This window comes from Moschus berezovskii, chromosome 24 (genome assembly GCF_049115385.1).
Source record: "Moschus berezovskii isolate FMDL1 chromosome 24, NW_MosBer_1.0, whole genome shotgun sequence".
Classification (NCBI taxonomy): domain Eukaryota; kingdom Metazoa; phylum Chordata; class Mammalia; order Artiodactyla; family Moschidae; genus Moschus; species Moschus berezovskii.
Window position 1 is genome coordinate 42,065,099 of NC_142483.1, and position 27,940 is coordinate 42,093,038.

Genomic DNA, 27,940 nt, shown 5'->3' on the forward strand with positions numbered 1-27,940 from the left:
ATAGAAAGCCAGACCATTTGGATTTTGCTCTAGTTTTAGTTTAGCTTGCTTTTGTCATTTCCCATCTACCCAGTTATCCATTTTAAAGAATGATGTTTATGTTGTTTTGCCTGTTACAGTGTAGATTTGTTGATGAATGTGTAAATACCTTCTTAAAGTTTTTATGATGCACTCTTTCTTAAATCTATGCCCCATTCTGGTGTATTTAAGTGTCATCTTAGTTCAGGCTGCTGTAACAGAAAACCATAGACTAGGTGTGTGTCTGTTGCTCAGTTGTGTCTGACTGTTTGCGACCCCATGGACTGTAGACAGCCAGGCCCCTCTGTCCATGGGGCTTTCCATGCAAGATCACTGGAGTGGGTTGTCATTTCCTTCTCCAGACCATAGACTAGGTAACTTACAAAAAACAAATCTATCTCTCACGGTTTTGGAGGCTAAGTTCAGGAAGGAGGTGCTGGCAGGTTTGGTGTGTGGGGAGGGCTCACTTCCTGGCTCACAGATGGCCATTTTCTCAGTGTGTCACCACATGGCTGATGGAACAGGGAATCTTCCTGGGTCTCTCTCTTAAATTACTAATCCCACTCATGAGGGCTCTTCTCTCATGACCTAGTTACTCTCAAAGGCCCAAACTCCTCAAACTCTGATGGTTAGGATTTCAACATATGGGGAGGGGGGAATAAAAAAAATTCAGTCTGTTGAAAATATTCAGGTGTGGATTCTCTTTCCCAGATACCCCGACAATCAGGCTCTGATGAGCCCCACTGCCTCCTACGTCTGATTCTTTTCTGTCTCCCACTCCATCCCAGTGAAAGGATCCTCATAGAGCAACTGAGCATCCACCGAACATCTGTAGATATAAGGGCACATGAAACTACTAGAATGTAAAGACCAGTGAGGGAGATGGAATTTATGGATAATGCTGAAAATGATAGCAACACGTGGTGACCAAACCCAAGCTTGGGCAGAAATGTGGCACGGATAGCTGTGGGTGTCCTGCTTGGGAAGGTGAGGTTTAGCAGTCCATCTGCAGACATCTTAGTAGGCAGGACAATCTTATATTTACTACCTTTTCCCAAAATATAAAGTTCTTTATCCTAAAGACTGCTTTACCTGCATTGCAGGCAGATTCTTTACTGACTCACACAAGGGAATCCTGTCTAAAGAAGTAATAAACCATAAAGAACAAAATGTGTGCATTGTACAAAGTAATTATTTAAAATTCACTGAATCCTGTGTATAATAAACTGGTAAGCTGTCAAAACGGATTAGAAACCCTTTCTCCAAAGGACAAAATGACTAGGACACATATTAAGAATTAATCAAAATATTGTTATATGTGATTAGTATGATTAGCTCTTTAAACTGTGCAAAATAATTTGGTAAAACTACATATTTCACCAAGATGACTTTTGCAGAAAATGGTGGTAAAAATGCTTTGAAAACTGTGGCTGACTTACCTATACAGTAATTATCTAACTTTTATTCTACTTTGAAAATACTTATGAGCAAAAGATATTTCACTGCTAACATTTTAAATTATTGAAGCTTATAGTAAGAGAATGTTTTCTGCATCTAGCACATGTTATTTAGCAAACATCTGTCAGGATAGATTCCTGCCATTAGATACAAATTACTTTTCAAAAATAATAGTTAGCTTTTAAGTCTCAGGTAAATCAAAGAGCAAAAGCAACTAATAAGCTCTTAGCAAGGGTGTTATTGTGAGGAGGGGCATCTGTTTAACCTTGAATGTCAGCAGTAGGAACAACCCAGTAGCCATAAAAAGGCAGCCCTGGGAATTTTTGAAAGGGTTCCATTTTCCCTGTTGAGAAACATATGGAAATTATGCACCCTTGCTCAAAGTGAAATTGGTAAATTGGAATCACTGTAATAAGAAACAGCTCATCTTTGAATGTGTCAGTGTTGAAAACACGATTCACACACATAATTTGCCCATCGTGTATTCTTTTTCCCTCTTTCTTTCTCCTCCTCTATTCAGATTCGCTTATCTTTATCAGCAAAGGAAGGTTTGCCAAAAATTTGTGAGTGCGTTCTTCTATTGTTTTGCCTGCTTAGATGAGGATGACCAATGACTTGGGAAAAAAAGGAGTTGGGGAAATTGATGTGTTTAAACAGTGACAATCAGGAACCATACCTGATTGTCCATTGTGCACCCTTGTTAAGCAAGTGGGATGCCTCGTTGTTCTGAAATACACTACCTCGGGGATTATCCCTGTGATTCCCTCACTGGCCCCTCTAATGGAGGCTCCTTAATAATGCAGTCATCACCCTTGGATCTCAGTGTTTCCTGGGCCTGTCTTTCTCTTTAAAAGAACAATGTCAATGCCTCTGCCTCATGGGGGAGAAAAGTCTTGGCCGCTTGGGTCTTGTCTGCTGGGTCTTTGATCCAGCCATCAATTCCTGTAGATCAGTTCCCTGTCCTGCCCTACTGTCTGTGAGTTTGGGTGTCTCCGTTTCGCTCTACTTCTGTTTTTAGTGTATTCCTGCCTGGACCCATTCCTATGTCTTCATGTCCACCCTTGTCTTGACCTATTGTCTGTTCTAATCTTAGCACTTTTGAGTGTATTTCTCCCCTTTCTCCTCACCCCTAATCTGCTACTGCTTACCCTGTAGTATAATACGTAATTACCTGTGATGGAGCTGCCAAGAATATGGTTGTTTTTTACAGCGTTTAACAGTATGTTTGAAATAGAACGCATTATTAAATCAGAAGTTATACCTCTGACCTGTAAGTGTACACCTTGATTTTGACAACATTGTGATTGAAGAAACACCCTGACTTCAGGAAGGTTACAGGTAAAGTATAAAATGCTTAGATTTGAAGAAATGTGATAATGCAGGCCCTTTTATTAATATTTTTAAAGGAGAGCCCTAGAGAATCCAGAAATGAGGGAAAATTAAGACTTGGAAGGGGAGGTATATTAGAGATAAGATCTGGAACATGGCTAGCCCAGAATAATTTTGGTTAAATTATCTAATAATAAAAAGCTCATTTTTTTTTCAGGATAGGTATTACTAGGAGCAAAATTTAGCTTGTTTTCAGTTTCTTGGATTATACCAACTATGCTTTTAATAACAGACAGGTGGTTCAGACATTTGTTCATAGACTGACTTCAATCCAGGGCTGTTTCTTCTCAAAAGGAACAACTTTTAGAAAGAAAACGGATCTAAGAAAGAGACTATTTAATATAATAATTAAATACACCCATGATACAGTCGCACAGGCTAACCTAGTGCTGCCTTTTGTATATGAGACATACTATCCTGGCCTAAAATGTATATTATTTGTTTTACTTACAGTATTTCCTTTATTTTTGTCTCATCCTAATCCTCACATATGTACTTCACTCTCTGGGCTTTTCATAGAGCATGCGTAGAACAAAGACTGCCCATTGTGGGCTAAAATAATCTGAGATTTTAAAAAATGTCATAGGCTAACAGATTTTTAAGGCCTGTATCCAAATGACTAAAGATGAGAAAGCTATAACATCTCCTTAATCCATTTTGAACTAAAATCTCATAGTGCAGCTGAGCTGTAAAGTGTTCCCACCCACCACAAGCTACCTGTTTGTCTGTTTTCTGTCTTTTGAACAGTAGCTCTCATTTCTGTGTCCAGCATGCTGACATGACAGCTCTGAGTTAGCCTTACAAGGGACACTTGGTGCAGTGGTTTTCACATCACTCCATACCATATTAGAGTCAGACTGGCAGTAAAAATACTTAAAGTGAGGGAGTCCTCTCTTTGTTCTGATTTTCCGTTGTTGTACTTGCTGTCATCTTTGTGACTGCTTCCTTCTCAGGGCAGTGAACCAGCTAACGACAGCATCCGCACTGTATCTGTTTTGAAGGTGAGAGACTTGCCTTGCTTGTATGGATAGAAGTGGGGTTTATTCAGGACAACTGACAACTGAATTGTCACCTTCCCTTCAGGTGGTTTCCTAATTATAATTTGTTCTGTGCAGTGTCAGGGAACGAAAGAATAGAAAAACAAAATCTCTTTGTTGCAAAGTGAACAAGCTCAGGACAGCCTGGGAGCCAAGGAAAGTGAGACTGGAAATATGCTGGCTGGTTATGAAGATGTGCTATTGGGGAAGGTTACTCAGGTGGCTCAGATTGCCTCTACCCTTACCTGAACTTAACTAATGATGGACTCAGTGATTTCTGTCTCAAAATAGGCTGGTGCTCTGGTAGTTTGTTAAGATTTGAAATTGCCTTTTTGAAAGTGCCATCCATTCCTATAATTTTGCACTCAAACTCCCACTTTTAAATAGTCAGTAGAGGTCAAATGTGCAACACTCAGAGAGCAGTGAATTCAAAATAACCCTGGATGTGTCCATTGTCAGGCTCTAGACACCCTAGGTTGTTTTTTAAATGGCTGTGAGAACCCACCGGTCACATAGGAAGCGTGACAGTTTGTCAGCTTTGATGGAGTCATGATTTGGTGGTTGAAAGAATGATCAGGCTTGTAAATGCCTGAGTATCTTGTTTTACAGTTCTTGTTTCATTTATAACTTTTCAGTGTTTCCAGGATCATGTGAGGTTTGGAGGGTAAGTGAGTTAATTTCTGTTTATAACATGGGGAACTTGAAAGGATCCTTAATTTACAAAATATTAAACCTCCCAAGATAAAAGTTATTGTCTTTTTAAGAAACTGTTTGAGTTACTCTCCTCGTCCTCTCTCTTTTTCTCCCTCTTCTATTTCTCTTTTTCTCAGTCTTTCTGTTTCTTTATCCATTATTAAGCTCTCCATTTCCCACAATCTCTCCCCTCTATGACTTTCCCCTATTTTTTCTCATGGTCATAGAATTTGTAGTTTGTTTTTTTTTTTTTTTCATGTGTTTGGACACCTTGTCTCTGAGTTATTGGAAGCAAGATGCACATAGGACTCTTCTAACAGGTTTAGTAAATCTCAGTTGTCTAAACCTTCTGCTTCAGAAGCGTCATGCAAAGGGAGGCAGTGAGCAGAAACTGAAGACTGCTCCAGACTGGTATGGTGCTTGTCTTCAAAGAGTTCATCACTTCACTGAAAAATGCTGCCACTTGTGGAATTATCTGGATTTCTGGAGTTGGTGATGGACAGGGAGGCTGTGATTCATGGGGTCACAAAGAGTCAGACACGACTGAGCAACTGAACTGACTAACTGACTGGGAAGGTCGAAAAAGCTATTTGGAGAGAGACTCTCCTTTATGTATTTAGAGACATCTTTCATATATTTTTGCATTGTCACAGCTCTCTCTATCCCCTAAAGAGAGATCGCATCTCTTGGTGTCCCTAATGTTGTCCACACAATGGCTCCAGTGAAGTGTTCAGTGACGAGAACTGATCGAGAAAGGATCAAACCAGTCACTGTGGCTGGATTCACCCTCACTACAGAGAAAATGGATTAGAGATTCCAGGTCAGACAACAGCGCTGTATCATCTTACACAAATTAAAGCTAATGTTTCCACATTTTTGATACTGCCAACTGCTAAATTCAAGGTGGTTGCTTCCTATTTCACTCTTTGATATTTTTATTTTATATTGGAATATGTAGATTTACAGTGTTGGGTTAGTTTCAGGTATACAGCCAACTCTGTTCATATACATATATTCATTCATTATCAGATTCTTTCCCCATGTGCATTATTACAGAATATTGAGTAGAGTTCCCTGTGTTTTACAATAGGTCACTGTTGGTTATCTGTTTTATATGGAACAGTGTATAAATATTAATTTCAAATTCCTAATTTACCACCTCATCTTCCCTCTTTGGTAACCACAGGCATGTTTTCTATATCTGGGAGTCTGCCTCTGTTTTGTATATAAGTTCATTTGTATCTTATTTTTTTAGATTTCACATATTGATGTAAGGGATATCATATAATATTTGTCTTTCTGTCTGACTACTCAGTATGATAATATCTAGGTCCAACCATGTTGCTGGAAAAGGCATTATTATTTCAATCTTTTCTATGGCTGAGTAATATTACATTTTATGTATTTACTTATGTGTGTGTGTATACATATACCATATATTCTTTACCCATTCATCTGTTGATGGAAATTTAGGTTGCCTCCGTGTCTTAGCTATTGTTAATAGTTCTGCAGTGAACATTAGGGTGCATGTTTCAAGATATGGTTTTATCTGGATATAGCCCCAGGAGTAGGATTATTGAATCATGTGATAGCTCTGTTTTTAGTTTTTTAACCAACTCCATACTGTTCTCCATAGTGACTTTAACGATTTACATTCCCCCCAACAGTGTAAGAGTGTTCCCTTCTCTCCACATCCTCTTCAGCATACATTGTCTGTAGCCTTTTTAATGACGATCATTCTGAGATGATCATTCTGACCGGTGTGAGGTGATACCTTATTGTGGTTTGACTTTCATTTCTCTAATACTTGGTGATGTTGAGCTTCTTTGCATATGATTTTTGGCCATCTGCATGTCTTCTATGGAGAAATGTCTAATTAGATCTTCTGCCCATTTTTTATTGGCTTGTTTCTTTTTTCTTATACTGAGCTATGTGAGCTGTTTGTATATTTTGGAGATTAATCACTTGTCAGTCACATTGTTTTTAAATATTTTCTCCCATTCTGTGGGTTGTCCTTTCATTTTGTTCATGGCTTCCTTCCACTATTAATGTTCTTTAGAAAAGCTTTTAGTTAAAATATTCCTTAGAGTGTAAGTGGGTTTTTAGGTTTATTTTCTTACACTAACTAGGAAGACATAAACTCTGAATTATGTCATAGTAAATAGTAAGGTAGTAAATATCACATGGCAGACACAAGCACACAGACACATGGAATATGTACAAATATTTCAAAACCTAAGAATGACTAGTGTGGAATTTTCTCACATTTGTTTCATTTACAATATTATTTGCCAAACTCCACTGGTCAGTTTTCAGATTTGGAAAGTTTTAGGTGAATTATCTGTCAGAAGCAGAGAAGTCAACATTCCTTAATATGCTTATTGATTTTACTGTGGCAGTAGATTAAGATCAGAATGAAAAGTGAACCTTTTTCTCGGAGGTATAATAGCGCCAACCTGAGTAAATAGGATTCTTTTAAGTAGGAAGCACATACAATGCAATATTAGATAAAGTTAAAAGATGGCTAAGGGAAGACTAGAAAAGTTCAAAATTAAATAAATGTAGGTGATCCTTTGCTTAAAAATTCTGGCAGATATAAAACAAGATGACAAATATTGAATAGAAATTAGAAAAAATTCTCTTACCTGCCATCATAGTTCTTTAACTTTGAAAAAGTTACTTACAGTTATTGATTTTGAGACCATTTAAGATTTGTGACTTTAAAAAAAAGTAAGAAATGAGATGTCTTTATAGCTTTGATATTTCATCAGGAAAATTATATTTTATTTCTATTCTTTTTTTCTGTGCATTAATGTAAACATGAGTCTGACTGCTAGAAACCAGATACCTAACACCCATAGCTCATTGCTACAGGATGCATGGCGTGATCATAATCATAGCCAGATATCACGGATCTTTCATTTGGGATTATGTTTTATAGTTTTAAGTGTTTTCCTGCCACTGGTAGTGAAGAAATCAAGAATTGCAACTTAATTGCTCAAAGTGGTGAAGGTTAAGGAAGCTATCTTTCCAATCCATGCTGCTGCTGCTGCTGCTAAGTCACTTCAGTCGTGTCTGACTCTGTGTGACCCCATAGACGGAAGCCCACCAAGCTCCCCCATCCCTGGGATTCTCCAGGCAAGAACACTGGAGTGGGTTACAATTTCCTTCTCCAATGTGTAAAAGTGAAAGTAAAGTCACTCAGTCGTGTCCGACCCTTAGCGACCCCATGGACTGCAGCCTATCAGGCTCCTCCATCCATGGGATTTTCCAGGCAAGAGTACTGGAATAGAGGGACATTATTGCTGGAAAGAACCAGAAACTTGACTAAATTATCACCAAGTTGTCTTTAAGTTGATGGTTGAAAAAATAAATATATATAAAATTAAGCTTCCCATATCATAACATTTTTTAAAACAGTCTCAGGTGGTAGAAGCTTGAACAATTCTATTAACATAATGGATGTTCCTAACAGAAGAATTGTGGGTTATAAATAAAGGTCATGCCATTCAGTTCAGTTCAGTCACTCAGTCGTGTCTGACTCTTTGTGACCCCATGGACAGTAAGTAGCATGCCGGGCTTCCTTGTCCATCACCAACTCCTGGAGCCTGCTCAAACTCATGTCCATCAAGTTGGTCATTCCATTAGAAGCACACAAATTTAGTGCCTGGAAAGTTTCATGTAAATAGGAGTACTGTGTGGGGGTTATTTGTAAGCTAATCTTAATGGAAGGGCTGCCATTCCAGTGTTCTTGCCTGGAGAATCCCAGGGACGGTGGAGCCTGGTGGGCTGCCGTCTATGGGGTCACACAGAGTCGGACACGACTGAAGTGACTTAGCAGCAGCAGCAGCCATCATTATTATCACCTGTGGTCAATATATGGTGAGTACCCTATTAGGGAATTATTGACTGTTGATTGTTTTCTTTGCCTTGTAAATAATTGTTTAAAGATTGATTTCAGTTCAGTTCAGTTCAGTCGCTCAGTCGTGTCCAACTCTTTGCGACCCCATGAATCACAGCACGCCAGGCCTCCCTGTCCATCAACAACTCCCGGAGTTCACTCAAACTCATGTCCATCGAGTCGGTGATGCCATCCAGCCATCTCATCCTCTGTCATCCCTTTCTCCTCCCACCCCCAATCCCTCCCAGCATCAGAATCTTTTCCAGTGAGTCAACTCGTCGCATGAGGTGGCCAAAGTATTGGAGTTTATTTAATCATACCTAAATTGTCAGCTGTATCTACTTAATACTTTCTGCCCTAGAGCCACACATGGCCAACTCATCCATCCTTCAAGATTGTGGCAGGTGATGGTCACTCTCTCCCTATTAATTTTACTTCCTTAGGGATAAACCTCAGTTTTATTTGGGAAGACAATGTACACAAATAAATGACTACATTTTTTTTTCAAAAATAATTTTCAACCATTAGGTTTACCATGAAACTATTTTGGACACTAGTATACAAATGAAAGTGTTGTGTGCAAAGCTTGGAAGGTGCCATAGAAGGATTTTACCCAATTGCAAAAGGTGCCCTTTTTGTCTTTTCCCATATATCCCATCTTGCTGTTGGGAATGAGTCTATGGCTGTTGGAGTGTTCTATGGCTTTGACAGTGTTCAGGACCCTAAGTGGCCTTGAGTATGGAAATAACTTGATAGAATGCTGGAACAGGGAAGTATAAAGAGCTTGAGTCCCTGGAAACCATGGGACTGTCATGCCAGCTCTGGACCTTTACCTGTCAACTTCATTTGAGAGAAATAAATGTTGAACAACTGTTATTTTGGATTTTCTATCTTTGCACTCAAATTGGTTTGTAATTCTTACTGCTTAAAAATCAAAATGTCACACTAACTCTGAAATATAATACAGAGAGGGACTGAACACTTGAAACAGTAGAAAATTTTAGAAGCATCACTATAGGACCTAGTCAAACAAAGATTTTAGTCCTTTCCCAGTCACTGTATGACAGTGTATGTTTTGATAAATTACTGTCCCTCTCTGAGTATCATTTCCTTCTGTAAAAGTAGAGATATGAATCCATTAGCACGAACATCCTATCCTTGACCATTTGAGAAACATTGTCCTTGCAACCTGACTTCTGCAGAAAAGATCAGGAAGAGGACAAAGTGCCGAAGTCTACCCAAAGCTTGCCTCTACTGGGAATCCATGCAGTGTGGAGGGGATTAACAGTTCCATCTCACTTTCCAGAACCAGCTGCATTAACATCCATCTAATAGTGCTCCATTGATGACATTCTCTTTCTTATCTTCAGTCTCCACAGGCAGCAGTCAACCTCAAATGTAATTACGTGTAAAAATATGCAATCATGGTAATTAGAAGATGATATGGTACCAGGTAATGTGATAGCAGAAGCTGCAGGATATAGGGAAGGATTCTTAAAAATGGTAAATTCTGGAACAAATACATGTTTCTGACCATGTGCTGTGAAGGCTACTACACCCTGAACAATATCTTGAGAATTTTACAGAAAGTACTTTGTCACATACACACTTAACTGATAAACAAATCTCCTAATTCTAGGTTCTAAAAGCTGCAGCTAAAATAGGGGTGGGTGAAATAATTTTATTTCTAGAGGGAGGTGTTTGGGCCAATGAAAGACATGAGAACAAAAACCATTACAAGCTCACTGGCTTGCTGTTTGCAGTTCTGTTTCATATAAATTCAAATATTTAACAGCAGTTGTATCAAGTTCTATTAACCCTGGATGAACATCACCGGTATTTTGGATGTCTGATTAAAGCATCACCATCCCAAACAGTTACTGTTTGTTTTCCCTTTATCTTCTTCTGTGTCCATCCAGGGACTAGGAAGATGGGCTGAGAGAAAATAGGCAAATGTTCAGCTTTGCTTCTTCCACCATTCCCTGTGATCTGCAGGCGGTGGAGTTCCTTATAAACAAAATCAGCAGATTCCTTACTGCCCCTAAAGCAGGAAATAACCTGCTTCCGATGCCAAATGAACCATGTGAACCTTTCTTCCCAGAGCCCGCGTTGAAGAATCAGTGACATTTTCCCTGATTGCATCCATGTTGAGAGATGCAGGTGTTTGAGTGAAGGAGCCTCTTCATTGTTACCCTGGAGGTAGTTGGGACTTAGTAATGACTCTTGGAATTTCTGTTTCTGTGTCAACTAACTATTCTCCTGGAGTGCTATCACTGACGTTACGGAGATGCTTCATGCTTTATTAGCCTATAAGAATCATTATGTCATAAGAGAAGACACAAAATAAATTTAAGTAGACATTAAGTTTACTTCATCATCTTATCCTTTTCTATAAATTAAATGGAATTATGGATTCTACCATCAAGCCAAAGTTTCTCTCTTTTCTTCAGAAGCAGCCTGCTTCTTCATCACTTTCTCCGTTTGTCTTCATCCTCCTCTTCTCCAGAGTAGGCTTTTCTTTGCTTCTTTGTTGGGGAGAACTGCCTTCTGTAGTTAGCTTCAACATCTCTTGGTCACGTCCTCTCCAAAATTCCAATTTCTCAGTGTTGTTCTCTCCTTAGTGACCCTTCAGTATTCTATTTAGACCAGTTCCCCACACCAAAGTGGTTTCTGGGGAACAAGACTAATGTAATGATTTTGTGAAACAAAAGGATGGTAGACCAGATGTAAAAGTCACACGTTATATTCCATCATATGTGAATAACAATGTGTGAATGCATTCAGGGAATTCTTTATGCATTCTTTAAAAAAAAATTCTTGCATGTTGCAAGTATGTCAAGTTCAAGTTAATTTTTGTGTCTCTTGCCATGAGACACAGTTATTTATTTGCCAAATATTCTCTTCTCTATCTTCCTTCCTGTGAGGAGAATCCAGACTTTCCCCATAGAAAGAGGAAACCCATCCTCAGGGGATGAATCATAAGTCAGTCATGGCTATCATCGCTTAGAATAGGGATGAAAATATGATGACGTTTCAGCCCATGAGATATGAGGAAAAGATCGTGAGGAGAGGAACATTCCCAAATAAAATCTCCTTGGTCAAAAATCAAATAAAGGAGAAAGGCTTTGTCTCCCAGAGCCCTCCCTTCCTTCTCTGTTATTGTGGTTATTGTCAGTTTGGGGCTGCACTGGGTCTTTGTTGCTGCCTTTGGACTTTTCTGGTTGTGGTGAGCAGGGCTGCTCTCCATTGCGGAACACAGGCTTCTCATAGGCTCTAGGACGTGTGGGCTTCAGTAGCTGCAGCATGGGGCTCAGTCGTTGCAGTACACAGGCTCAGTTGCTCCTTGGCATGTGGAATCTTACCAGACCAGGGATCGAACCCATGTCCCATGCAGTGTTAGGTGGACTTCTAACCACTGGGCCACCGGAGAAGTCCTGCCTCCCTTCCTTATCTTAATGTCATGTGAAGGATGCCAAAGCACCAGGAATCACCATAAATCTGACACAAAGGTTAAGAGAACTTCAGTGAAACAATCTAATTCCCTGGCATGGTTGAGTCACTAAACCAATCTGAAAACCAGGTACATCCAGACTTATTTGTGATTTTATTTTCTAAGTCACTGTTTATTTATTTATTGAAGTCTAGTTGACTTACATTGGAGAAGGAAATGCAACCCACTCCAGTGTTCTTGCCTGGAGAATCCCAGGGACGGGGGAGCCTGGTGGGCTTCCGTCTATGGGGTCACACAGAGTCAGACACAACTGAAGTGACTTAGCAGCTTAGCAGCAGTTGACTTACAGTGTTGTTTTAGTTCCGGGTATGCACAAAGTGATTCGGTTACACGTATATATGAATCTATTTTTTCTTTTCAGATTCTTTCTCCGTATAGGTAATTACAAAATATTGAGTATAGTTCCCTATGCTCTACAGTAAGTCCCTGTTGGTCCCAGCTCACTAATAATTAAGTAGTGTAGGTCACTATAATGTTACTTGTAGCCCAGAGTAACCTCACTAGTGACGTTCAGATACCAATGACACCGCAATATTAATGCACACCTATATTGTATATGATTGATGCACACCTATATTGTATATGTACATGAAAGAAAACATAGTCTCTTTCCTCGTGGAATCTGGTAGCATGCAACAATGGTAATACTAGAAACGGGGTGGAAGTTGAGTGACAGCAGAGAGTGATGGAGGACCCAAGAGAGAACGCTTTGCCTCACTGGAGAGGATCAGGGGACATGCCATAGAGCAGTTTGCATATAATAAATCTGCATCTTGAAGCAGTATCAAGATTTAAATAAGCAAAGATAGGAGGCAGTTATTTCAGACCTGCACATAAGTTTATATATAAATAAGAGAAGGCCACAGAGAAGTAAATGCATTAGTCTGTAAAGTGGTAAATAAATGTATTTACTGTAAATGGTCTGTAAAGTGGCCTGGAAAATGTTATCTGGTCTGATAAACTTGATTACATACATATATTTTGGAATAACTTGGATGTTTTCTGTGAGTGTGTCTCTGTCTATTTGTCTATGCTTTAGGACACTTTGAAGGCTTTAAAATGCTACTTAGCTCAAATTTTACCTTCTCCCTTTCTATGGTACCACTCCAAGTCATTCTCTTATTTAACCATTTTGTTTTCTTCATAGTCTGTATCTGTGTGTGTGTGTGTAATATGCTTGTGTGTGTCTGGGTACTTTTATAGTTGTATATATATTTGTAGGTATACACACGTGTATATATATGTATATATATGTATGCAAGTTACTTATATGTTTAGGTGTTAGGTTGTCAGACATCTAAAACTGGTTTATCTCTTTAATTTTTATGTCTATAGCTTCTAAACTTTACAGCTAAAAAATGGTTATATGCTTCTTCTGTAGTTTTGCATTTTCTGAATTAAATAATAGGAATTATTTACTGTGCAAAACTCTTGTGAATTATCTTTCTTGCATTAACACATAGTCATCAAATTCTTGTTTACTTGGAATTTGAGCCATATGAAAGCTAAAATAGGCAGCAGAGTTTTCCTCTTTTTTTGTGAGGGGAAAAAGTAAATAAGCAATGTTTGTCAAGTAAGCCTCTTTCAGGGAATCAAAGGATCAGCACAGATTTGACTTCACCTTCTGGAATGTCTGCATCTGTAGTCTTATACAATGAGAGTCAGTGTGCCTGCAGCCCTGCCAGACCCTGACCCTGAAAGTGGTTTCAGAATCATTGAGAGATTGCATCATGTTCAGTAGCGTTTCACAGTGTACTTTATTATGCTCTTACTTTTTCACAACTGGAATTCACATAAAGGCTAGCTCATAGTTTGCTAAAATATTCAGTTAACTATAATGCTTCATTTTCATGTTCATGATCCATAATAATCAAGTTTTTTTTTTTTTTTTTTTACTATAATGGACTCAGGAAGGTGGCAATGGTTCTCAAACAGAAAGTAAGTTTAGATTTAATTTCACTCTCTGCTGAAAAGCACTTTCTTCACTTTAATTTTCTGGCTGCATCCCTGCACAGGACTGAGCCTTTTGGTAGTACTGTCATTGTGCTCTCTTCTGAGAGGCCAGATGACTGAGGTGGCTGGGAACATACTGAGCTTTGATAAGTGGGGAAACTGGCAAGTAGAAAAGAAAAACAGATGAGATAGAGAGGCCACAAGAAAATAAAAAGATCTCCTTTTATTTTCACTTTGTGACCACGTTGCTTTGACTATGGTGGTCCCTTTGCCCTGACAAACCTCATGCCCAGTGATTCTCAGCCACAGCAATTTTGAACTGCCTCCGTGCTCCCTAACGCCACACACATAAACACACACACTTTGCATTGTCTGCAGTCATTTCTGATTATGAAAACTGCTAAATACACTACTATTATCTGGGGGCATAGGTCAGAGATACTTCTAAATAGCCTACACTGCGCACGATGGCCCTTCTTCCTACCACACAAAGAATTATCTGACCCCGACATCAGTAGTACCAAGGTCAAGAGATGTCACTCTGTAGAGATTTGACATTTATTTGTTGGAAAAACACCTTAAAATAGCTAGGACATGGAAGCAGTGTACATGTCCATCACAAGATGAATGGATAAGGAAATTATGGTACATATACATAATAGAATATTCAGTTCAGTTCAGTTCAGTCGCTCAGTCATGTCCGACTCTTTGCGACCCCATGAATCACAGCACGCCAGGCCTCCCTGTCCATCAACAACTCCTGGAGTTCACTCAAACTCATGTCCACAGAGTCGGTGATGCCATCCAGCCATCTCATCCTCTGTCGTCCCCTTCTCCTCCCGCCCCCAATCCTTCCCAGCATCAGTCTTTTCCAGTGAGTCAACTCTTTGCATGAGGTGGCCAAAGTATTGCAGTTTCAGCTTCAGCATCAGTCCTTCCAATGAACACCCAGGATTGATCTCCTTTAGAATGGACTGGTTGGATCTCCTTGCAGTCCAAGGGACTCTCAAGAGTCTTCTCCAACACCACAATTCAAAAGCATCAATTCTTCGGCGATCAGCTTTCTTCACAGTCCAACTCTCACATCCATACATGACCACAGGAAAAACCATAGCCTTGACTAGATGGACCTTTGTTGGCATAGTAATGTCTCTGCTTTTTAATATATTATCTAGGTTGGTCATAACTTTCCTTCCAAGGAGTAAGTGTCTTTTAATTTCATGGCTGCAATCAGCATCCGCAGTGATTTTGGAGCCCCAAATAATAAAGTCTGACACTGTTTCCACTGTTTTCCCGTCTATTTCCCATGAAGTGATGGGACCAGATGCCATGATCTTAGTTTTCTGAATGTTGAGCTTCAAGACAACCTTTTCACTCTCCTCTTTCACTTTCATCAAGAGGCTTTTTAGTTCCTCTTCACTTTCTGCCATAAGGGTGGTGTGATCTGCATATCTGAGGTTATTGATATTTCTCCCGGCAATCTTGATTCCAGTTTGTGCTTCTTCCAGCCCAGCGTTCCTCATGATATTACTCAGCTATAAAAAGGAATGCATGTGAGTTAATTCTAATGAGGTAGATGAAAGTGGAGCCTATTATACAGAGTGAAGTAAGTCAGAAGAGAAACACAAATACTGTATACTAACACATATATATAGAATTTAGAAAGACAGTAACCACGATCCTATATGCAAGGCAGCGAAAGAGACACAGACATAAAGACGACTTTTGGACTCTGTGGGAGAGGGAAGGTGGGACTAGCACTGAGAGATTAGCGTTGAAACAGGTATATTACCATCTGTAAAATAGATGGCCAGTGAAAGTTTGATGCATGAAGCAGCGCACCCAATGTCAATGCTCTGGGGCAACCTAGAGAGATAAGGTAGGGAGGGATATGGGAGGAGTTTCAGGATGGGAGAATGCATGTGCACCCTTGGCTGATTCATGTTGATGTATGGCAAACACCATCACAATATGTAAAGTAATTACCCTCCAGTTAAAATAATATATCAAAAAAAAAGGCAGCCTTTCAGGTTTGAAACCAAACCTCTAGGTGTGAGAATCTGAACCTCAGAGCCTGAAAGAGACCTCCTATCATTTCTAATGTATTAAGAAATGCTGAAAGAAGTATCTACAATTGATTACATTTGATTACTTTTTGTTTCTTAATATATGATTGTGTATAGGAATACTGGACAGAAAGAAACATTTCATATATGTGTAAGGTTAATATGAACCCTGAAAGGTCAATTATTTCTGCCCTTTTCTTCTCTCTTTTTGCTTCAAATACATGCTAGTGATTTCTGTGGTGCCGCGTTGGGAGGGAAACTTTGTTTTGTCCATTGTCATTTTATGTTATGGAAATATGGGTGGAAGTGTTTCTGTAATCTACAGAAGGCCTCAGAAAGCCTGTTTACATCACACACACACACGCACACACACACACACAACCCCTTACACACTTGTAACCAGAGTGCTTTTCTAAGTAGATAGCACCGGACAGAACAGCCCTATATGTGACTATGATATGTACCGTTTCCATTTGGAAATAATTCCTGTTTTCCCTGAGGTACATCTTGGGTTCATATGATTAACTTCATTTTATGGATAGAGAAATAATCCTGAAGAGTTTCTCTGACCTGATGGCAGGTACAGGTGTTTCTGTTTTGGTTGCTATAAGCCACCCCGGACTTAACAGTTTTCTCTTGATCTTCTGTGTTTTAAAAGAAATGGGGAGAGACAAGTTTTATCTCCAGTCTTGTTTCTAACATTTGCCACCTGTGGGATGTGAAGGTTTTCCTCCTTTCCCCCAGCAAAATCAACATCATTGTCATCACTAACCACAGGCTTATATTATTTTCTCTCAGACATTTCAGTAAGGATGTTTCTTTGTCTATGAATTCTGACCTTGCCTCGATACTGCATCTCTCTTGTTCATTCCCCTTGGTCTGGATCATGTCGTGTGAGTCCCTCCGTCAACCATACAGCTAAAGGAATCCTATGTTTGTGTTGATCAGCTTTTGTCACACAAAGCATTTGGACCCTTCTGTACCATGATCTCTGTGTAAACTGCAGGAACTCAATGATGTGGAAGACGAAATAGTCACTATTTGTGGTAATATGTGTATCTGTTATATTTTTCTTTGTCAGTAAGTCATGTCTGACTCTTTTATGACCCTAACTGGAAGACCCAGACTGGATGATCTGGACTGTAGCCTGCCAGGCTCCTCTGTTCATGGGATTCTCTAGGCAATAATACTGGAGTGGGTTGCCATTTTCTTCTCCAGGAGATCTTCCCAACCCAGGGATCAAACTCCCACCTCCTGCTTGGCCGGTGGATTCTTTACCACTGTGTCACCTAGGAAGCACATGTCTATTATAGGGTGTTGCAGAATTCCATGGAATTCTATATATAAAGTATTGTACATCCAAAATCCTGATAAACAGAGATACTTAATCAATCTATAATAAAAATAACATTCTTTGAAATATGCATTAGACATATTTGCCTTGCAATCTATGCGTAAAATTACTTGGTTCCAAGAAGATGGTTACTACCACTTACAAAATATTGAAGGTGTTTGGTGTCAGGCAATTAAAGAAGTAAAAGGCAAAGGAAAAGGAGCTGTAATATTTGATGATAATCTGTCATGAGTAATTTAAAGCTGAGTGAGATTCCAGACTTTAAATGCATTCAAAAGTATTAGTCATTCCTCAGTACTTTGAAATAAAGAAACACTATCAAAAATCAGAATTGAAACCCCCCCATCCTAATGTGAGCAGAGCTGTTATCTAGGGAAGATATACGTATAAATCATGGAGAGTGATGCTTCAAAGAATGAACCTGAAAGGATTATTTGACCATTTCTTCCTTTTCGGGGGGATCCATATCAATAAAGCTTAATAAGAACTAAGAGTAGAATTACTGCCAACTGTGAATTTAATAGTGCCCCACTGGGAGTTCATTAATATCTCAATAGGTACACTGAAGCATTATCTTAATTGCTCATGATACTTCCAAAAATTGCCTTTTACAAGTTTTGTGGAAACTGCCCTCTGGAACAAGTTTTAGTACATTTTGGATTGCCTTTCTTAACTGTGCAAATTCCCCAGGAACATGGAACCATAAACCTCATTTACCTTTCCAAAAGTAAGAAGTTCCCAGGTGACTGATTTTGTTATAAGCACTGCCCTTATAGCATAAACAAGGAGAAGCTCAAAATGTGTGAAGCAATGTTAGATCTTTGATTTCTTTCTATGTAAATGAAATGGTTCTTTCATTTTTATAAATACTTAGGCATTTACTTTTTTAATGGCAATCAAGTTTGTGTCAGAATAGTGGCAGGAAAATTTTGGATTTTTAAAGTATTTATATTATTGTAATCTGGTCCACAGGGAAACAGTGGAAACAGTGTCAGACTTTATTTTTTGGGCTCCAAAATTACTTCAGATGGTGATTGCAGCTATGAAATTAAAAGAATTGATGCTTTTGAACTGTGGTGTTGGAGAAGACTCTTGAGAGTCCCTTGGACTGCAAGGAGATCCAACCAGTCCATTCTAAAGGAGATCAATCCTGGGTGAAGGACTGATGCTAAAGCTGAAACTGCAATACTTTGGCCACCTCATGCGAAGAGTTGACTCACTGGAAAAGACTCTGATGCTGGGAGGGATTGAAGGCAGAAGGAGAAGGGGATGACAGAGGATGAGATGGCTGGATGGCATCACCGACTCGATGGACATGAGTTTGAGTGAACTCCGGGAGTTGGTGATGGACAGGGAGGCCTGGCGTGCTGCGATTCATGGGGTCGCAAAGAGTCGGACACGACTGAGGGACTAAACTGAACTGAACTGACTGAATCTGGTCCACATCTGGATTTGAGTTTTTGACAGATGTTGAGTCTAAGATAATAACTGCAGAATTGTATTTCCAAGCCCATGGGATTGCTTTTGCCTTTAGAGTGATTATGGAATAAAACTAAATTTAGAAGGGGTCTATCTTGTCAACACTTGGAAAGTAAAAGCGCTTCATAGAAATGTTGTCTTGCAGAGTTAGCCTGAACTCTGGGTACTGTGGTGTATGTTGCTTGTAGTTGTCCAGTCTCAGCCATAAGAGAAAAAGAAAATGAACAGTCCCTAAGTGACCCCCTAGGTCTCTTTATTTTTAAACCCTATCTGTGTCAGCATGTCCTACCTTCCAGTGATGAAGAAGGGAATCCAAGGGGAAAATGTGCCAGGAAAATGAAAGAGAGAAAGGGTAAGAACAGTGCTGCTGCTGTGACTGTCCTTTCCCCTCAAAGCCACTGCTTGCAGGCAAGGACCACTCACAAGTGTTGTGGGTCCCTATGGTCATACCAACGCTATGCATGAAGGACTCTGTTCCCTCTGGATTATTCCATTCATTACTTTACTGGCTTTCTCTTTCATTCAGTAAATAATGATAAGGTTCATATTCTATACCCAGCACAGTGTATCTAGTAGTGATGAAATGATGAACAAGGTGTTTACCCTCCACGGGGGCCAGTACACTCCAGGAAAGATGCAGACAACAAACAGACATTTTTAAGAAGTTGTGACACTTGTTACCAAAGAAAACTAGTGCTGGAAAATAACCCATCAGTTGACTCCTGCTTTCTAGGGCAAACATGGGAGAGGTTAGGAGGGAGCCTTGAGTGCCTCTTAGTGACTGGTGTGTGCCACTGATTGGACAGAATTTAACTTTGGAAGATTCCTTCAGTTCAGTTCAGTTGCTCAGTCGTGTCCAACTCTTTGTGTTCCCATGGACTGCAGCACACCAGGCCTCCCTGTCGATCACCAACTCCTGGAGCTTGCTCAAACTGATGCCCATCCAGGCAGTGATGCCATCCAGCCATTTCATCCTCTGTTGTCCCCTTCTCCTCCTGCCCTCAATCTTTCCCAGCATCAGGGTCTTTTCCAACGAGTCAGTTCTTTGCATCAGGTGGCCAAAGTATTGGAGTTTCAGCTTCAGCATCAGTCCTCCCATTGAATATTCAGGACTGATTTCCTTTAGGGTGGACTGGTTGGATACCTTGCAGTCCAATCACTTGTGTTGGTGAGATACAATATTGATGAATTGAAAGTTTTTTACAGTGCGGAGAAGATGTAAGTTATCTACATATCCATTTTAACTATCTTGAAAGTGTTTTTCCCTTAACCTGTTTCTCTTAGATTTATAGAAATTCTTGGTCTGTGTTAGTCACTCAGTCGTGTCCAACTTTTTGCAACTGCCTGGACTGTAGCCTGACAGGCTTCTCTGTCCATGGGGATTCTCCATGGAAGAATATTGCAGTGGGTTGCCAGTCCCTTCTCCGTGGGATTTTCCCAACCCAGGGAATGAACCCCAGTCTCCTGCATTGCAGACAGATTCTCTACAGTGTGAGCCATGCGGGAAGCCATCATAGAAATCCTTAAATGTGCATAAATATTTCAAAAGTTAAATAGAGTGAATTGGGCCTTTCTTCTCTTCCTTTAAGAATAATACACAAACTGGAGAAATTTTACATGTGATGACTTGAAGGATTATGGTTTAATGTTTGGTTTTTACTGTTTAAAAAGGGTCAGGAAAGTTGATTTCTACATATATTTTTGAATGATAACTTTGAGGTGTGAGATGTTTTTAACCTGATTTGACACATCATTAATAAAACCATTTTTGTGTGAAGGACAAATTTTTATTAAAAGTAAAGAATAACAATGAGATGAAAATGTAGTCCCATGATAAAGATGAAAAGTGTTTTTGGTTTTTAAATTAGAGAAAGGAAAGCTCAAAGGAAGATGGAATTATTTCTATATAGCAGAAGTGTGATTATACTAAATTGTCTTCATCAAAAGATTAGTTCTGCATTTCTAAAGGAGACTGGCAACAGGGTAGAGTTTCTATAGCAGAAAAAGAAAGTATATCTTACCAAGTGGAGTGTGTCAGTTAATCAATAAAGATGACTAGTAAGAATTTGGTCAGTTTCAGCTACCAGTTATAATAAGCACTTCAAACATTCTGTAGGCTTAAATATTTGTTTGAAAACAGGTAATTACAATTACAGGCTAACAGTTGATAAGTAATAGCATATTTTATAGGTTACATACATTCTTACTGTTCTTCATTTTTTATTGCTGCTGGGAATTTCTTTATACGGCCATATTTTTATCTCAGAAATGAAATCTATTTATTCATTCATTCATTCCTTATTCTAGCATCATTATATGTATAATATACAAATAAGTATACCTGAATATAGGATGTGTGTGTGTGATCGTAAAGGAACCCTGTGAGTCTTAAGCCAGTAGGTGTTTCTTATTTGTAATGGAAGGGATAAACCACAGATAGCAATCATTTTCAAAAGGTAGTGAGGAAATAAATCTGCTACACTAGGATTTTCATTACTAAAATTTGGGGTGCAGTTTAGAAAATGCATTTTGCGTTGGAGGCATTTCACAGCTGCAATGTTTTACAGCAGCTACATAAATGCAAATTTAAGTGGAGGGTGGATGTATCTTTATTAGCCCTCCTTCAAAGGTAGAAAGGGATTTTGGCAAGGAAGGCATCTGTGTAACCACACAACGATTTTGCATTTCCCCAAGTTGAAATTGATGGAATTGTACTGTCATGCTTGGCTTCTTCTCTTTTTATTTCTTGTAAGAAAGCTATTTTTCTTGTTCTTTCCCTCCTTCCCTTTAATCTTTGCCCAGAGCCTTTATTCAGTTGATATTTTTTTCACTTAAAATTTATAACCCCTGAATGAAACCTAGGATATTCAATCTATTCACATATCTGTATAAACTTTAATAAGACACCTAAATAAAATGTTTGAACAACAGTCTAAGAGTGACCTGTAAGATTATTTTCAGTGATTCTATAGTAAGTGCTGTGCATGAAACTTGACTTACACTCCAATAATATTCTACTCTTTCTTCTTCTATGCTTATTACTAAAAAGTTTTATCAGTAATTTAGCGAAGTATCATAGTTACGAGTTCAGAAGTTTGCATTGGGTTACGTTAAGTTTGACTATGGCTCTATCTTACAACTTTGTGACCCGAAGAAAGCTTATATTCTACTTTTAAGGCTTAATTTCCTCTTTCATAAAATGATTTAATAATTGTATGACATGAAGTGAAAGTGTTAGTCACTCAGTCATATTGGACTCTTTGCAACACCATAGACTGTCTCCTCTGTCCTAAAGGATTCTCCAGGCAAGAATACTAAAGTGGGTAGCCATTTCCTTCTTCAAGGGATCTTCCTAATCCAGGGATCAAACCTAGATCTCCTGCAGTGCAGGCAGATTCTTTACCCTCTGAGCCACTAGGGAGGCCCTAGTGTAGAATAAAAAGTATAATGAAGAATGTTTACTGATGGTTAGATAAGGGGATGCATATGGAACTTTCAGTGATAACCAACAAAGACCTGTTGTATAGCACAGGGAGCTATACTCAATATTTTGTGTTAATCTATAAGGGAAAAGAGTCTGAAAAGGAATATATTTATGTGTGCCCATGGACTGTAGCCTGCCAGGATCCCCTCTCCATGAATTTCTCCAGGCAAGAATAATGGAGTGGGTTGCCGTTGCCTTCTCCAGGGCATCTTCCTGACCCAGGAATTGAACCATGGTCTCCTGCATTGCAGACAGATTCTTTACTGTCTGAGCCACCAGGGAAGCCCTTTATATGCACACATAGGTGTGTATGTATGTGGGTGTATCTGAACTACTGTGCTTTAAAGAATCCGCCTGCAATGCGGGAGACCTGGGTTCAATCTCTGGGTTGGGAAGATCCCCTGGAGAAGGGAAAGGCTACCTACTCCAGTATTCTGGCCCAGATAATTCCATGGGATTGCAAAGAGTCGGACACAACTGAGTGACTTTCACTTCATACATATGAAACTAACATGATATTGTAAATAAGCTATATTTCAACAAAAATAAATGAATAAAACAAAATCCCTCCCTAAACTTTTAGAATATTCTTGCTACATGATGAAGATTTAAATAAATAGTAAATATTATTTTTAAAGCAATAATGCTAAGAATATGTAAACTTTTTTTTTAGGACAGTAAGTGAAATGCTTTTGCTAGTGTGTCACAGAGAAAATGGGAAGTCAAATGTAGAGAATGGGTAAATATATTAAGAAAATACATGATTTTCTCTATTTTGATTGTTGATACCCCATGTATTAAGTGTCCACACTGTTCCGGGCATCACACTAAACAATGCCCATTTGTTATTCCAATGCAATCTTATACTAATTAATAATGTAACCAACTCAATGAAGTGAAATACTCACCCAGTAAACACAAGTGAACAGAAACATCAGGCTTCTATTCCTTATATTCTAAATACAAAATCCCATTTTCTTTCCATTGCCCTTCATTCCCCCTGTAATTGAGAATTTACTCAGATGAAGACCATCAGGAGACGAAGACTTTCTCAAAACTGGTTTTGGATTTTGAGTCAGAAGTGGAGAGCCTGCCCCTAGTGGTCATAGATGAGAACTGCATCAGGGACGGGCTCCATGGGAAATGGTGGGTCATCTATTCCCAGGTGGTTCAGTTCAGTTCAGTTGCTCAGTCGTGTCCGACTCTTTGTGACCCCATGGACTGTAGCACGCCGGGCCTCCCTGTCCATCACCAACTCCTGGAGTCTACCCAAACTCATGTCCATTGAGTTGGTGATGCCATCCAACCATCTCATCCTCTGTCGTCCCCTCCTCCTCCCACCTTCAACGTTTCCTAGCATCAGGGTCGTTTCCAATGAGACAGTTCTTCACATGAGGTGGCCAAAGTATTGGAGTTTCAGCTTCAATATCAGTCCTTCCAATGAATACTCAGGACTGATCTCCTTTTGGATGGACTGGTTGGATCTCTTTGCAGTCCAAGAGACTCTCAAGAGTCTTCTCCAATACCACAGTTCAAAAGCATCAATTCTTTGGCAGTCAGCTTTCCTTATGGTCCAACTCTCATATCCATATGTGACTACTGGAAAAATCATAGTTTTGACTAGATGGACCTTTGTTGGCAAAGTAATGTCTCTGCTTTTTAATATGCTGTCTAGGTTGGCCATAACTTTCCTTCCAAGGAGTAAGCATCTTCTAATTTCATGGCTGCAGTCACCATTCCAGGTGGTTCAGTGGTAAAAAATCCACCTGCCTATGCAGGAGACACAGGTTTAATCCCTGAGTAGGGAAGATCCCCTGAAGTAGGAAATGGCACCCCACTCCACTATTCTTGCCTGGAAAATCCCATGGACAAAGGAGCCTGAAGGGCTACAGTGCATAGGATCACAAAGAGTCAGACATGACTTAGTGACTGAGCAGGCAATGCATTAATATTAGGACCACAAGACCTAACTATAATGCTAACCTAGAGAGGTTGGTGGAGAAATTTGCTTTATAGAAGTGGTAACCAGCTTTAAACAATGGCAAATGGGTAAGCTTTAGGCCAAATGCCCTCAAAAGAGAAAAGTACATTAGTACTGGGCGGAATTTTCAGGACTGAAAGAATTAACTTGAGTAAAGCTTTGATGTCTTTGGGACAAAGAGTTGGACTGTTTGTCTTTGTCTGAGCAAAGATCAAAACTGGTTTTTAGATACATGAGATAACCTTACGCTACAGCAGGGATAAATCCTGGGAGAGTTACAACTAGAGTTTTCTAGAAGTTGGTCATTCTTCCAGGTAGGTAAATTGTACCTATCTTGGTCTACTGCATGCTATTGTTAAGAGAAAGAACTGTAGTGTATTGCATTGTAAAAACAACTAGCCTAGGGATCCTAAGCTATGTTCCTTATCTATGGCTGCTTCAGGTCTTTCCCTAGTATATTTGTGATCCCAGGTAAACATATTTTTTTTCCCTAGGCTTCTTTCTATATGCATAATTGGCTTTAACTAAGATCAATATATCAGGACTACTCAAGTATTTTAATCTCATATGATCCTGGGACATAAATACTTTGCCAGCCAAGAGGAGTATTCTGTTCATTAGACTGCACTCTTGGAACCAGGATCTTGGTATAGGATGACCCATATAGACACAAGTTCTAGAACTCTTGAGGCATTTGGTTAATTACATGTGAAGCTGAGGGTCAGATAATTCTACAAAGGGAAAAATATGGGAATCAAAAGTCACTGTCACTCAGTCAAGACTGTCAGCTTCTCTCAGCATCCAAATGGAAGCTAAGAAAATTTTGAGAAAGTCCTTCCAAAGTGCATAAGCCATTGAAGTGATGGTGGTGCAGGGAACCCTCTTGCTTTGGTCTTAGGGTGTTAGTGATCTACTTCATAATGTTCTTATAAAAAATAAATAATGCATGCAGCTTGCTTAGATATTTCCTCACAGGTGATCAGCACTCAGTCAATGTTAGATAGCTAATTACATCCACAAACATTCTCAAGATGTGTCAAATAAATCAACCTTTATGTACCAGATAGACTGTCCTATCTTTTGTTTGTATTAGTGTATAGTAACTAAAGCATGATTCACAATGTAAGAATGGTTATATATTTTTTTCTCCTAACCACCATGATGTAAGGAATTCCCACTCCATTCCCATTCCTTTCTCCAAGAGGAGAAAAATAAAAGCTCACAACACAAAAATAGATGCATTTGGTTGCATTTAGGCGGTTTATACTTTCATGCAGTGTTTGGCAAACACACATCCTCTTTGGAGCTCAAGACCTGTATTTTAAGTAAATTGTCATAAGTACAAATGAATCTCTCCCATCTTGATGGTGCCCTCATGTAGTGCTTTCTTGTCTTTTCAGATCCCCCAGATTAGTTATGCATCAACGGCACCCGAGTTAAGTGATGACCGGCGCTATGACTTCTTCTCTCGTGTGGTCCCTCCCGATTCCTTTCAAGCCCAGGCCATGGTAGACATCGTAAAGGCCCTGGGTTGGAATTACGTGTCTACTCTCGCATCGGAAGGAAGTTACGGAGAGAAAGGTGTGGAATCCTTCACCCAGATATCCAAAGAGGCAGGTAGGATGAGATCACAGTGATCAAGATGACCCTCTTTAAATGTCTGTGGCTTTAGGCTTCTTTCAGTCATTAGTGAACACTATTGACAATAACCCTATTCCTACCTTCACATTCCCCATTGCCTGTGAAGTGAATATACAGAGTCCTCGTTTATAGCACGTTGTGATTTGGAAGATAATATTTTCAAAGCTGTGAAACTGAAATCCCTTAAAAGTGGAAGAAGTAGAGAGAAAATAATAGGTACTAAAATTACTATCTGACTTCTGTGCAATAGCTGGTAGTGTGGATTACATTATCTCTAAGGAAAATAAGCAAATGTGGCTAAATACGCCTCTTCATGCATCCTTCCTCTTTGCCCCTCTCCAAAATGAAGAGAATTGTTTAAATTATGAAAACCCTACTACAGTCACACTGTGCTTTGAAGGTGAGTAATGGTGAGGGCTCTGAATGACTTGGTCAAAACAAATTAAGTGAATTATCCAGGCAGTAGAATGTACTTAGATATCCTTTGAAACTGTAGATTCTTTTGAGACAGTTATATTAGATGGCATTTAGAGAAGGTTCTTTTATGTTTGCTTATTAAACTCAAAATGGAAGGTAATGGGTTCAAATGTTTGACAGATTTTGTAAAAACGAGACATAATCTTCAAACTTAAGAATCGTGACTATGCATATGCTGGCTTCTCCGTATGGAAATGTTGAATCTAGTAAATATAGATTTTTTTGAAAAATTTCATGCTTCGATATTTCTAAAAAGTTTTTAGGCTAAAGTCTGGTCCTCGGTTTTGGTGGTAAGGATATTTTCCAAACTGTCGTTGATCAGAATAGTTAACTAACTGTAAGGCCAACAAACAAAAAGAGCGATAGAAACAGAGGTTCTTCTCATGAGGATGGATGCCATAAATCCTGAAGACATGGCTTGGAGCATGTGACTTTCTGTCTATGGATATCCTCAGATATATGCTGCTCCAGCGTACGGATGGTGTGTCTGTGCATGGCTGCTAAAGATGGGAGCCATGACTTCTTTATGAATCTTGTGCTTCTTACTCAGTGCCTTGTCATTGTGTCTAATTTGAAAATGTCACTGGAGGGCTGGGTTATTCTTCTACTCTTCCTTCTGGCTGAAATACTGTAGCTCTTAGCACTTTTGACTGCATAGCTCCTAATGATTTACAGGTTTCATCCTTAATGCCATTTCTAGGTTCATACACACATGTATACAAAACCTTCTGGATTCTGTCACCTTCGTCGTGTGTTTCTAGTGACCTCTCCCACACTACTTATCACCGGTTAGCATAATTTGTTGTTGCTGTCATTTTCTATCTTGCCCCATAGACTCTAAAAGAGAATGTGTCTTTCTGAGTCACTGCTGTACTCCCAGCTACCCTGTTTCTAAGGGAAACATTTTTGGAGTGATTCAGTGAGAAACTTTCTGATTAAGAAACAAGTCTTAACTCTGGCCTTGTGTCTTCCATGCTGTGATTTATAAGACTCATTAACAGCTGGATTCATGAATCTTTAGAGAACAGCCTAACCACTTTTGATAACTATGCATTTCTTTCTTTCTTTGTTTCTTTGACTTCTGCTTTAATGAAAATAATGTTAGAGACTGACTTAAAGACATATCTAAAATATGGGCATAATAACCAATAGGAAGGATAAAATGAAGAGAAAATACGGGTAAAATAGTATGATAAAGCTCAGAAATAAAGTTCACATACCATCTTCTTCTACAGAATTTCCACAAGTGAATCTCAAATTTAATACTGAACCTTGTACTGGACAAAGCAAAGGGTAATACCCACTTTGTTACAAAATGTGCAGTGTTCAAAAGGCCAAAATCATGTTGATTGTTTAGTAAAGGACAGGATTAAGACAAATGTTGGCCTTTATAAAAGTCTGTATTCTGTAGACAGGTCAGTGCTGAGTTTCCAATGGTTGTTTATTCCTGGTGTCACTTGGTGAAAACTTCACATATACAAAGTCTGCTGTATATGAC

The 27,940-nt window shown here is 39.2% G+C and overlaps 1 protein-coding gene across 1 annotated transcript in view; it reads left to right on the forward strand.

Annotated features, from left to right (window-relative positions):
• Positions 1 to 27,940, forward strand: part of GRM7 (glutamate metabotropic receptor 7) — a 909,324-nt gene that overhangs the window by 266,400 nt on the left and 614,984 nt on the right. Inside the window, exon 2 of the mRNA XM_055414369.2 lies at positions 25,725 to 25,941. Coding sequence (XP_055270344.1) covers positions 25,725 to 25,941 — 217 coding nt within the window. The remainder of the gene's footprint in view (positions 1 to 25,724; positions 25,942 to 27,940) is intronic.